At 39.0% G+C, this 13,194-nt stretch overlaps 1 protein-coding gene across 8 annotated transcripts in view; it reads right to left on the bottom strand.

Annotated features, from left to right (window-relative positions):
* Positions 1-13,194, bottom strand: part of PPFIBP1 (PPFIA binding protein 1) — a 117,458-nt gene that overhangs the window by 62,456 nt on the left and 41,808 nt on the right. For all 8 annotated transcript variants that reach the window (XM_030322041.1, XM_030322040.1, XM_030322044.1 and 5 more), the window contains exon 2: positions 492-590. In XM_030322041.1, coding sequence (XP_030177901.1) covers positions 492-555 — 64 coding nt within the window. In that variant the 5' untranslated portion in view covers positions 556-590. The remainder of the gene's footprint in view (positions 1-491; positions 591-13,194) is intronic.

The raw sequence follows: 13,194 nt of genomic DNA, 5'->3' as shown, positions 1-13,194 counted from the left end.
ACTACTAGAGGGGCTTCTGAGGGAAGATAATGAGCTCAAAGTTGTACATGATGACACGGATATGCATATAGGCTATTTCAAAGGAGTACCTGATTGGCAGTTAGAGACCTGAAGCTTAGCAGAGAACTGAGAAAGCAAATACAAAGTGAGAGTCATTGGTGGGAAAGTGATCAGGGAACAGATCAGAACATCCGTGGATACAGGGTAGAGCAGTATCCCCCAAAGTGTGGTCCACAGACTACCTGCACAAAAATCACATGAGATGCTGTTTCTTTATCCTTGAGTCAGAAACCTAGGATGGAAATGGAATTTGGCATTTTAAAATAAAATGTATAAAATGGAGAAGAGGGACCAAGATGCAACTATGTGGAATCTAAAGGCAGCCAATACATGAAAATAAGCAAGTGGAAAGGGAATAAAAGTGTTGTACTGAAAAAGCCAAGAGCGCAGAGTCAATGTGGTGACGCCACCTTTCAGAGGACGCAGATTACCTGCTATAATCCCATCCATCTGCTCCAGCGCCGCAGCCAGCATGTCACTTGCATCACTCATCATGTTGTTATCTGTCAAGGGCAAATTCCAACCTAGAGCTGAAAAAGCAATGATGTTGCCATTACATCCTTTACGTGACACGTGCTTCCTGGAGGGTATGGTAACTCAACTTCAAATTGCAACCCCACCTAGAGGTCAAACATGGAGAGAGAGCTTCTGAAATGGCAGAGCTGAATGACCTGGCTCGCTTAACATGCTGTGGCCCACCGTCTACCGTCCTGCAAGAGCACATGCTCCATTGGGTAATAAAATAAGGAAGTTTCAGTTCTTGCACTCAAGGTGTTTAACAGCCAGTAGAATGGTTTCCATGCTATACAGAGCTCTAAGTCTCTATGAAAAGCATTGAAGATACTGATGGAAACTTCCTGAGGGGCCATCAGCAATGCTCAGTGGACAGATTTTTTTCTCCCTGCACCAGCGCCACCCAATTTCTGCTCTTCCAATTTTGGTTCCCCAACCCCCCCACCCCCCCCACCCCGTCTCGTAAGACGTGCCTACAAGAAGAGTTTATTAGCATATACACTAAACACACTTGCACACACCTACTGGGATTTTGTAATATAACAACAGCTACCATGTACTGAGTGCCTACAGTGGTCCCTATACATTTACATAAATTACTCATAATCCTTAATCATGACAACAACTCTATGAAATGAATAAACTTGTCTCCATTAGATAGATAATATCAAAGATGTCTGTTGATTTTTGCAACAGAAACACAGCCAATATAGAGCAAAGACCGGGCTTTAATCTAGGTCTTATATAATACATGTTAAATTTCTGTTTATCTGAGTCTATCTGAAAAATAGGTTTATGCTGAAATTATGCCACAATCTACTCATTCTTTCACCTGTGAAAAAATATAATTGAAATTATCTTGGCAAAAAATTTGATTATTAACAAGAAAAAGTCAAGACTATGTGATTTCCAATATTAATTAATGCACTTCAGATACTAGACTAAGCACCCATGTAAATTCTCCCAAAAGGCCTAAATAAAGCAATAATTATTTGTTTATCTGCAATAAATATTTATAAATGCTTATTCTCAACCTCTATACTTAACATGTAGTAGCAGCCTACTACTACATGTAAAATAGCTAATAATAATGTATACAACATTGCAAATGTAGTATGTGATAAAAGGGAAAAATGGAGCAGGAAAAATGGAAAGACTTGCAAATTAAATAGGGTAGTCTGAGAGAATGATGGAGGCAAATGCCAAAGACGTCTTTAACAAATTAAAAGTAGTCACGTATAGGGGCTCCTGGGTGGTTCAGTCAGTTAAGCGTCCAACTTCAGCTCAGGTCGTAATCTCACAGTTCATGGGTTTCAAGCTCCGCATTGGGTTCTGTGCTGCCAGCTCAGAGCCTGGAGCCTGCTTCAGATTCTGTGTCTCCCTCTCTCTCTGCCCCTCCCCCGTTCGCATTCTGTCTCTGTCTCTCAAAAATATATAAATGTTAAAAAAAAATTAAAAAGAAAAGTAGTCATGAATAGATGGTCTAGTTCAATGGTATTTAAAGTATAGAATTTCTACACATCAATTAAAAAAAGGAAGCAGGGTTGACTCGAACAGACGTATAACAGAATACACCTTCAGCTAATAAACAAAGGAAGAGGCTTAATGTCATTAGTACAAGGAATTTTAGACAAACAATGTGATACCGTTTTATACCCAGTCAACTGGTTAAAAACAACAAACTGACACTGCCAAGTATTACAGAAAATGTAGCCTCACAGAGTCTCTTACGGAATGGCGGTGGGAATGTGAAATGGCTTAACAACTTTATGAATAACAGTTTGGCATTATCATCTACAATTAAATGCATTAATTTTCAATCTAACAATATTTACTCCGAAGTACATAATCATGAACATACAAAAATGTTCATAGGACTGAAAATGTGGACACAAACCAAATGTCCAACACAAGAGGAGATGAATAAACTGGTATATTTACACAATGGAATTACATACAGCTGTCAAAACAAACCAAAGTAATGTATGTGTAGTATGATTAAATCTATATAGTATAATAGCAAATTATAAGTCTCCAATAAATTCAGCAAAATTTTTGTAAGTTAAAACAATACAAATATATATAGATTTTAGAAATACATACAGATTCAACATAACTAGACAAAAACAAAAGAAGAAATGGCAACATGAAATTCAGGATGGTGGATAACTCAAGTCAGGGATATCGGGCGATAGAGGGGATAGACTGAGAAGAAGAGTTATACAGATGAATAAAGGTTACTGTCAAGTTTTTGAGTCAGGTAATAGATTCAGAAGAGTGTTTAGTACATCATTAAAAATGACAAAATGGCAATTTCACTTCTGATAATGTGGAATAGACTTTATTGGACAAACCATCCCACAAATAGCAATACAAAACACTGGATAAAATATAAAAACAGTTTTGAAGAAACTGGAGAGCAAACACAAGCTGGTAGAAACTGGAGGGAATTTAGCTCTTGAGTAAAGGGAACCATAATACATGAGATACACATTTATATATCTTTTTGGGATACAGAGTAGATCCTAGCTATCCAAATCTTATTGGCTCAAAGGAAAGAAGGGGGTAAACTTCTTAATACTAATTCATGGTAGGCTATGCGAAAAATATATGATATAATCCATTAAAATTACAAACTACAGAGATGTAAGTAAAAAGCCAATTGGGTTAGTGAAATGGAATACTAAGAAAATCGCCAATCCAAAAGTAGGGCAGTAATGGTGGGACAATAAACAGATGGGAGAAATAGAAATCAAATGGTAAGATGGTAAATTTAAATTCAATCATATAAATAATTACATTAAATATAAACAGAATGAACACTATTAAAAGCCAGAGATTATCAGATTGGCTAAAAAGAAAAAAGAAAAGAAAAAAAAGAAAGAAAGACAAACCTAACTATATGCGGTTAATAGAGATGTACTTTAAATATAAAGAAATATAAAGTAAAAGGATGAAAAATGAAGTATCATATATATATATATAGTAAGCCTAATAAAGCAGGAGTGACTATATTAATATAAGAAAAATAGCTTTCAACAAAGAAGTATCACCAGAAAGAGATATTTATAACGATGAGTCAATTTATCAGGAAGTCGTTAACAATCACAAATATTTTTGCAATAACAGAACTTCCAAATACATACGGCAGAACCCAACAAAATTAAAGAAGAATTACATAAATTAAGTCATTCGTATTTGATGTAATTGTTGATATGGTTAGATGTAAGTGTACAGTCCTGTCCTTTTTGTTTGTCCCACCTGTCATTTGTTCTTCCTTTTCAACCCTCTTTTGGAATGGCAAAGATAGGGGAAAAAATCCAGTAATAACACAGAAGACTTGAACAATATAATCAACCATCCTTACCTAAATCAATTTATACTAAAAAAAAAAAAAAATCAAAATGCAGAATATACATTCTTTTCAAATCCACTATATTCATCAGGATGGGCCATATATGCAAGGCCACAAAGTAAGTCTCAAAAAATTCCAGTTGGACTTCAAAGGACTACACAGAAGAGTTAAGAACAGCAAACTGAAGTGGGACTAATATTAAAATAGAATTTCCATATTTATTAAAATTCTGACTTGCCCATGGCTTGAGTTATTTTAGAGGCAGCCCAATTTAATGAGCATCTGTGTTGATAAAACTATGTCAACTTTCATGGCTGGGTAAAAGTATTTTTAAAAACAGTAAGGCTGAATAAAAAGGCTTCAGAAAATCCCTTGTTCTAAAAAGATCCTTACACACTTAATACAATATTACTCCAAATACAGTGGAAAATTACTCCACAATAAAAAAGACTGAACTGACACATGCAACATGATGCTGAGCAAAAGCCAGAGATGAACTATGTACTACATGATTTCTTTTATATGAATCAAGAACAAGCAGCAATCTACAGTGATAGAAAGTAAGACAACAGTTACTTGCAGGAAGTGGCAAATGATCCGGGAGGTGGGGGGTGGGGGGGGGGGGGGGGGGCATGGCCAGGGGGAGTTCCTGTTCAATATATTGATTGAGTGGTTGGTTACACAAGCTTATACATTTGTCAAAACTCATCAAACTATACACTTTAAGATGTGTGCATTTCACTGTATGTAAATTTCATCTCAAATTTTAAAATTTGGTAAAGACTGTTATCAATTAAAAATGAAATTGTAGGGGCGCCTGGGTGGCGCAGTCGGTTAAGCGTCTGACTTCAGCCAGGTCACGATCTCGCGGTCCGTGAGTTCGAGCCCCGCGTCAGGCTCTGGGCTGATGGCTCAGAGCCTGGAGCCTGTTTCTGATTCTGTGTCTCCCTCTCTCTCTGCCCCTCCCCCGTTCATGCTCTGTCTCTTTCTGTCCCAAAAATAAATAAACATTGAAAAAAAAAAATGAAAAAAAAAAAAAAATAAAAATGAAATTGTAGAGGGGCAGCTGGGTACCTCAGTCAGTTAAGCACCTGACTCTTGGTTTCAGCTCAAGTCATGATCTCACGGTTTCTGAAATCAAGCCCCAAATCCAGCTCTGTGCTGACAGCGTGGAGCCTGCTTGGGATTCTCTCTCTCCCTCTCTCTACCTCTCCCCCACTTTCTCTCTCAAAATAAACAAACATTAAAAAATTTTTTTTAATTAAAAAAATGAGACTGTAGTTTTAAAATGAACTAAATAAAATGGTTAATGTAAAAAGCAAATGCATGGACTTATAATGATGTCATAAATCAAAGATAATGAATAATCCAATTATACACTTGAGGTCCAAAGTAAAAGACTCCGAATATCCAAGTCCCTTTGTTCTAATTCATTGCCTACCCAGAAACCTGCTGATTATAATTTGGTCTTGTGGGTCCACAAATCATTTAGATTAAAACTTCAACATCCAATAATTTTCATATGATAGCAAATTCACTTCTGAACTCTAAAGAGCTAATAATGTACTTCTTTGAATGACTTGATGAAGGGAAAAAAATACCAGAAAATATAACTACCACAACAAAGGAGTGGGGTTTGGGTTCAAGGTCATAGCTCAAACTTGGGAAAGCCCTATTTGTTGGGTGATTTAAACAGCGATCTTGGGGTGGGGTAGCTCAGCTGGTTAAGGGTCTGACTCTTGATTTTGGCTCAGGCCATGATCTCATTGTATGGAGCCCTGAGTCAGGCTCTGCGTTGACAGAACAGATTCTCTCCCCCCTCTCTCTGCCTCTCCCCTCCACCTCTCTCTCAAAATAAACATTAAAAAAACTAAAATAGGGGCGCCTGGGTGGCGCAGTCGGTTAAGCGTCCGACTTCAGCCAGGTCACGATCTCGCGGTCCGTGAGTTCGAGCCCCGCGTCGGGCTCTGGGCTGATGGCTCAGAGCCTGGAGCCTGTTTCCGATTCTGTGTCTCCCTCTCTCTCTGCCCCTCCCCCGTTCATGCTCTGTCTCTCTCTGTCCCAAAAATAAACGTTGAAAAAAAAAAAAAAAATTAAAAAAAAAAAAAAAACTAAAATAAACAAACAGATCAGCGCTATTTGCAGAAGTCCTTAGTCTAGTGGTTTCTTATTCCAATGGCTCAATAAAAATAAATTTAGAGAAGTCTTGGAAAAGCAATCTTCTGGGGATAACATTCATATATTAAAGGACACACACACACACACACAAAAGACTCAATAGAAAAGCATGTTCTGGGTATATTTCAAGCTTGGTCAGGACCCATTTAGAGTAGATTTGAATGGGATAAAATATTAAGGAAAGTTCCAGCAATGGGCGTGGTAGCTAAAGAGTTGGCAGAAAACCACATTTTGCTGGGTTGCTGACTGACTGAAGTTTTAGGTCAGGCTCACTTCCCAGTCTCTCTGTGAAGAAGGAAAAAAAGACTAAGAAAATTAGTAAGTTTGTTCTAAACTTGGGTAAGAATGCCATTTATCCTAGCTTTCTCTGCTTTCCTTAGCTCAAATATTTAGGTTTGAAGAGAACTTCTAATTCATGCCCAGAGACAGATACAATTCACAGAGATCAAGACACTTAGAAGAAGAAATCCTTTTGTTAAGAGAATGTTTACAAACATTCCACTAGGCTGGTGGAGTGCCATATTATTATATGGTCATTATGAAAACAATATATATTTTCATATAAATTACTCATAGATTTCTCATCAATTTCTCCTCCCAAGATGCTCACTGGGGATGTTAATCAATTATACAATATTCCCAGTGTATGCAGCAATATAGTCTCAGCAAAGATAAAATGTCTTAAAAGTGGAAAGACCGAGTAGTTCGGACTATCAGTGATTCCCAAGGTGTGGTTCCTGGACCAGCAGCAGCCTCACCTGCACCTAGTTAGAATGCAAATCCTTGAGTCCACCCAAAACCTACTGAATGAGAAATTCCAGGAGGTTTTTACAGGCTGTGCAGGTGATTCTGATTCACACTCCATCACTGTGCTAGAGCATAAGAACCCGTCTTTCCTTTTGGGACAACAAGCTCCACCCAAGATGAGGTTGAACTGGCGACCAAGGTAAACAAGGGAAGAGCTCCTCTCCCCAGTCACTGCTTCTTTTGATCCAAAAATAACAGCTCTGAATAAACAATTCAGGTTTCAACCCGATAACTCTCCTTTTAAACTTCAACTATTATGATTGGTTTATGATTCTTATGCAATCCTCCTTGTTTTCTGGTTCTCTGCTATGCATCTGTCATCACATACTTTCTCCTCCCCACTCTATTAGCCCAAATCCTTTTCACGTCCAATCTGCTCTAACATCCCTGTAAAATTAATTCAGAATCACTTGAAAAGGCAACAATGGTAAGAAGTGGAGGTCAAGGTGCCCAGGAAGTGCCAAAAACAGAAAGACTGGGGATGTTGGCAGTAGGGGTGATACCTAATGTTCAACAAAATTTTTAAAATCTGTCAGGGGCGCCTGGGTGGCTCAGTTGGTTAAGCATCCAATTTCGGCTCAGGTCATGATTTCATGGTTTCTGAGATCGAGCCCGCACTGGGCTCTGTGCTGACAGCTCAGAGCCTGGAGCCTGCTTTGGATTCTGTGTCTACCCCTTTCTCGGCCCCTCCCCCCACTCACACTCACTCTCTCTCTCTGTCTCCCTCTCAATAATAAATAAACGTTAAAAAAATGTTAATTTGTCAAACTTTAAAGTAAGTATAATATTGATGATATCATTGAAAATGTGAACACTGTATATTTGATGATATTAGGGGATTATTTTAGTTTTTAAGTTATAATAATTATTTTTAAGAGTTTACTTTTTTAGAAGTTATTAGCAAAATATTCACTGATAAAATATGACATCTGGAATTTGCTTTAAAATAATAAACAGGAAGGGAAGAAGGGTAAAGATATAAATGACACAAGATTAGTCAAGATTGTTGAAAGTGACTGATAAGTACATGCGATAACATCACACTATTCTCTCTACACTTGCATATACTTGAGATTTTCCATAATAAGATATTTACAATTTTTTCATCCATATCTGTAGACGATAGGATTTTCAAACACCCTTGACCATGATATGTTGTCTTAAATACTTTATTTTTCTGTCATGACCTCAAGCACACCAAGGTCTCACCAAATATTTACAAACCAAATAAGAAAATACTTATTTTAACCACCTGCATAAACAAAAACACGCACTCAGAAAATGGGATGGCCTCTCACAGAGAGTTTGTGAGGCAGAGCATAAAAGTGCAAGTATTAATGACTGTGCCTTAGTCAAAGTTACTTCTCTTGCTCACTAATATGAAGAGCCAAAAGATGATGGGGCCACATTGGTAAGTAAATAAATGAAACACCAAGGGAAAACAGGACAAGATAAAAGGAAACGAGCTTCTCAGCTCTATGATGTTAATATTTAGGAATAACTACAAGGGAATTGATAAAAAGGTGAACACAATAAGCCAAGACCCTTTACTTCTTGAATAAAAGCATGTTGCTACTATTTGAAAAACTGATTGTACTAAATATCAATAAATCTGAAGATCTTGTGAGAAGGTGAAAGAATGTCCCATTTCTCCTGATCTACTATCGTTAGCTATAATGACTGCAAGAAGAAGTTGTGAATTTGTCTAAGGTCACTCAAGAAGTAAGGTTTGAGCCCAAAACCCATGTTGTTCCCCATAGGTATTCATGAAAAGGCTAGTCAGCCCTGACTCAGACCACCAACCTTGACCCATCTCACGAGCTTCCAAACCAGATTACACACCTACCTCCAGCGTGTGCAGCCCTGACTGCCTAGCATGCTGGACAACATACCCGTCCCTGAACATACACCTGCTCACCTCCATGCAGTCACGAGAGCTGCTCCTTCCCTGCTCGGACCGCCCTGTATGCCCTGGGACACTTAGTCTCAAGATTCAGCTTGGGGATCCGTGCTGCCAAGGCCTTGTTGCCTCTCTCAGAGCACCCCGGACATGAGTCCACAGAGCCCTAATTTTATAATATTTGCCTCCTCGACTAAGCTGTGTATCCGCAGTATCTCGTGTGGCAGACAGCAGGCTTCCAGCGTGGTGCCGTGTTCCAGCGGCTCCTCAAACAGGTACGCTTCTGTCAAAATGACTCTAGCTCCTATATCCTGTTTGCAGTAAATAGTGTGACCTTCCTCTTATATGTCATATTTGCATATGTCAAAAACCTATTTCCTCACCCTGACTCTTAAGAGAAATTTGGATAAATCTGATGGTTGCTATCACCCACAATCTTACAAAGTGAATTTTCACACTCTTCAAAACGTAGGTGAACCAAAGCCATTGTGCAACTTTGGGATGATGTTATTTCTAAGAGTTTGCAAACTGAGTTCCCAACAGGATGGAGGAGTATTAGGGGGCCTGAACAGGTTTTAACTTCTGACTTTTCTAGCTACTCTAACCCTAACCCTCACGCATCTCTTCTTTGTAGCTTTTACAAACCCGGAGACTCATCTGTCTCCTAGTTTTCTGCCAGGTCTACCAACCTAGCCTTAGCTGGCAAGAGGTAAGCAGTTCTGGGATATCGGAAATCCAGACTGATACCCTGCGGAGGGCAGGAGAGGGTTAATAGCTACTCAAAGCTCTAAAAGGGAGGGAAAGGACAAGCATGTTTTTATACACTGCGGGTCATGACCCCTATAATCAGAAGGCAGTGAAATAAATTTAGCACATTGCAATCAACATTTGAATAAAATAGAAAACATCAAGAGTGTCCCACAAGAAGAAAAGGTTAAGTATTGTTTTGTGAAACTTTTGATTCAGTTATATATACACACATCTGTATGCGATAAATATTAACTGAAGGCCTACCATGTGCCAGGTACGAGCAAAAAAAGAAAAATACCTCTGCCTTTAGGTAGCTGACATTCCCATGGTTTCAGCATAATGGGGAAGGAGCTTGGGGGGCATGCATGCATATGTATTGCATCATGATAGAAGAAAGTATATCTTACACTAGGTCAAAAACACTTGAGAAAGACTGCTCTATAGTGCAACAACTTAAAATGTGGTCTGTGAACTGGTTCATTAACTGTCACTGGTCAACTATGAGTTAAGTTCAGAACCTAAGTATTTAGAAAATCTTATAGCAACTGGACCTTGCTATGATATCCAATTATGTGATCATTTTGCTGGCCCACCCAATTTTTTAAAATTGAATTTTACAAAATCAATCCATGATGAATTGGAAATAAGAAAAAAAAAACAAAACACTGGTCCTTTACCAGAGATGGCTGGAAAAGCAGTGCTCTGGAGGACACATCGGGCAGGTGCCTTGGGAGAAAGTGTGTACCCAGTACTCAGATTGGAAACTGCAACCGTGGATCACAGAGAGAGAGAATAGGCAGCATGGGGAGCAAGAGAAACCCAACAACTGGGGAGCACCGTTCAGGTTCTCTCTGCACACATGTCACATGATGAAAGTAATTAAATGACAAGCAGAAAACTGTTAGCATTGATGATGACATGTGCTTAAATTCGAAGTGAAACAAAAGAAGTGAAACAGAAACCATTTGGGTTATGTAAAATTAATACCAGTGGCAGTCATATACTTGAACTTCTTTGTCTAATTGCAATGCATCACAGCAGGGGCGCCTGGGTGGCTTAGCTGGTTAAGCATTCGACTCTAGATTTCAGCTCAGGTCATGATCTCATGGTTCATGGGTTTGAGCCCCGCATCGGGTTCTGTGCTGACAGTATGGACCCTGCTTGGGATTGTCTCTCTTCCTCCCTCTCTGCCTTTCCCATGCTCACTCTCTCTGTCTCTCAAAAATAAAAATTAAAAAAAAAATACAGAATGATATTCTTATGATGCATCACAGCAGCAAAACACGTTTAATTTCTGATCCAGTTGGTTTTAATTATAGCAATAAAGGCTACATAGTTCATGCTAAAACTTCATAGTCTGTCACTAATACTACACGGCCAAAAATGTACTGTATTTAAAAATGAAAGAATCCTGCCAGCATACCAAATGGATTGGGGAGAATGGTAAAAATTGTGGGCTAGGGAACAGTTTTGTGGAGGAATAAGACTCTATAATAATTTAAAAAACTAAACTGTCTAGTGGATAATTTCTGTTGGTTTTATTTCAATGAGGAGTTAGTTACACTGTTGGCTGTATAGTAAGCAGAAGGTCATCTTTTTCTTTAATAGCATATATGTCTCTGGCCATAACAGACAAGTCTTCAGCTCCTGGAGGAAAAAAATCCAAGCCAGAGCCATTTCTGAAACCAATACTGTACTGTGTATTAACTAACTAAAATTAAAAAAAAACATTGTAGGGGCACCTGGGTGGCTCAGTCGGTTAAGCAGCCGACTTCAGCTCAGGTCATGATCTCGGGTCTGTGAGTTTGAGCCCCGCGTCGGGCTCTGTGCTGACAGCTCAGAGCCTGGAGCCTGTTTCAGATTCTGTCTCCCTCTCTCTCTGACCCTCCGCCGTTCATGCTCTGTCTCTCTCTGTCCCAAAAATAAATAAATGTTAAAAAAAAAAAAAAAAAAACACATTGTAAAAGAAGAAAAACAGAGCCCTGAAACGATATAGCTGAAAGTACAAAATACATTCTTAACACTGTTGTTCACTATTAAAATATTAAAAAGACACGAAAATTTTGTACAATTAATGAGTCCCCAATCAAGTATTAATTGATGGATGATACAATGTTTTGCAAACTATTTCTATTTCAGTTGTAAATGACTAGCACTAACTGCTGCAGTGGGAGATGTCTTAGGGGAGGGGTAAAGAGAATCAGGAAAGCGAGGCCAAAAATTACTTCCCAACACAAGAGCTGACAAACTATAGCCCATAAGCCAACTCAGGCCCACTACCTGTTTCTGTAAATAAAGTTTCATTGGAACAAAGTCACACTCATTCGTTCACATATCATCTGTGGCTACTTGCACGTTCAGCGGCAGAATGAGTAGTTGTAACTCACAAAGCCTAAAGTATTTACTATCCGGCCAAATGCAGGAAAAGTTGGCCAACCCCTGCCCCAACCCATCCCATAGCCTCCTGACAATCCACAGAATCCTCTCCTATATGCACGTTCACCCACTGACTAAACTATACATTTTTTTCTTTTGTGTGAGAGAGCAGGGGAAGGGGAGAGGGAGAGAAAGAATCTTAGGAAGGCTCCATGTTCAGCGTGGAGCTGGACGCTGGGCTCGATCACATGACCCTGAGATCATGACCTGAGCCGAAATCGAGTCGGACGTTCAACTGACTGAGCCACCAAGTGCCCTGAACAATATTTACTGAGTACCTATTATGTATCAGGCACAAATATAAGTGATGAGGGTACAACAGTAAAGAAAAAGAAAAAAAGAAAATGGAGAAGAAAAAAGAGTAAAAGTTGTTATTCTAATGGCAAGAAACTATAAGCAAATAGTTTAAATATACAGTAGATGATATGGTGATAAGTGATATGGGAAAACAAAGCAAAGGAGAATTAAGTTAACATTAGCTTACTATGTATCGGTCACTGTTTTACATGCTCTTCATGTATTAATTCATTGAATCTTCTCAATAATCCTATTGACAAATATTTAGCCCTATTTTATAGGTTATAAAACTGAGCCACAGAAAGACACTCAAGTCATACAGCTAGAAGAAGGATGTGAGGCCAGACAGACCCAACTCTAGAGCCCATGCTCTTAATTACACATTGTGATGGCTCTTTGTGCAGAAAGGGAATGACAGGGAGTCACAATTTTAATATGTTAATCAGGGAAGACCCCAAAGATAAAATGATGCCGGGCAAAGCTTGGTAAGAGGTGAGGGGGAGGGGCCCTCGGTGGCTCAGTCGGTTGAGCATCTGAGTCTTGATTTGGGCTTAGGTCATGACCTCACAATTCATGAGATCGAGCCCCATGTCTGGCTCCCGTGCAACCTGCTTGGGATTCTCTGCCCCTCCCCAACTTGTTCTCTGTCTCTCTCTCTCCCTCTCTCTCTCTTTCACAAAATAAATAAACTTAAAAAAAACAAAGAGGTGAGGGGGAAAGTCACATGACTATATAGGAAGAGCTTCCATGTAGAAACAACCAACCAGTACTATGGCCAAAAGGGAGAATTTGATGTAGCTTCATGTAGTCTGTATTAAGAGGAGAAGAGAAGTCACACAGTGAAATGCACAGGTCTTAACTGTATGGTTTGATGAGTTCTGATAAATGCACACACCTA

Source organism: Lynx canadensis, chromosome B4 (genome assembly GCF_007474595.2).
Source record: "Lynx canadensis isolate LIC74 chromosome B4, mLynCan4.pri.v2, whole genome shotgun sequence".
In the NCBI taxonomy this organism is placed as follows: Eukaryota; Metazoa; Chordata; class Mammalia; order Carnivora; family Felidae; genus Lynx; species Lynx canadensis.
The sequence above is the reverse complement of the archived record's forward strand: the minus strand, read 5'-3'. Positions and strand labels throughout refer to the sequence as shown.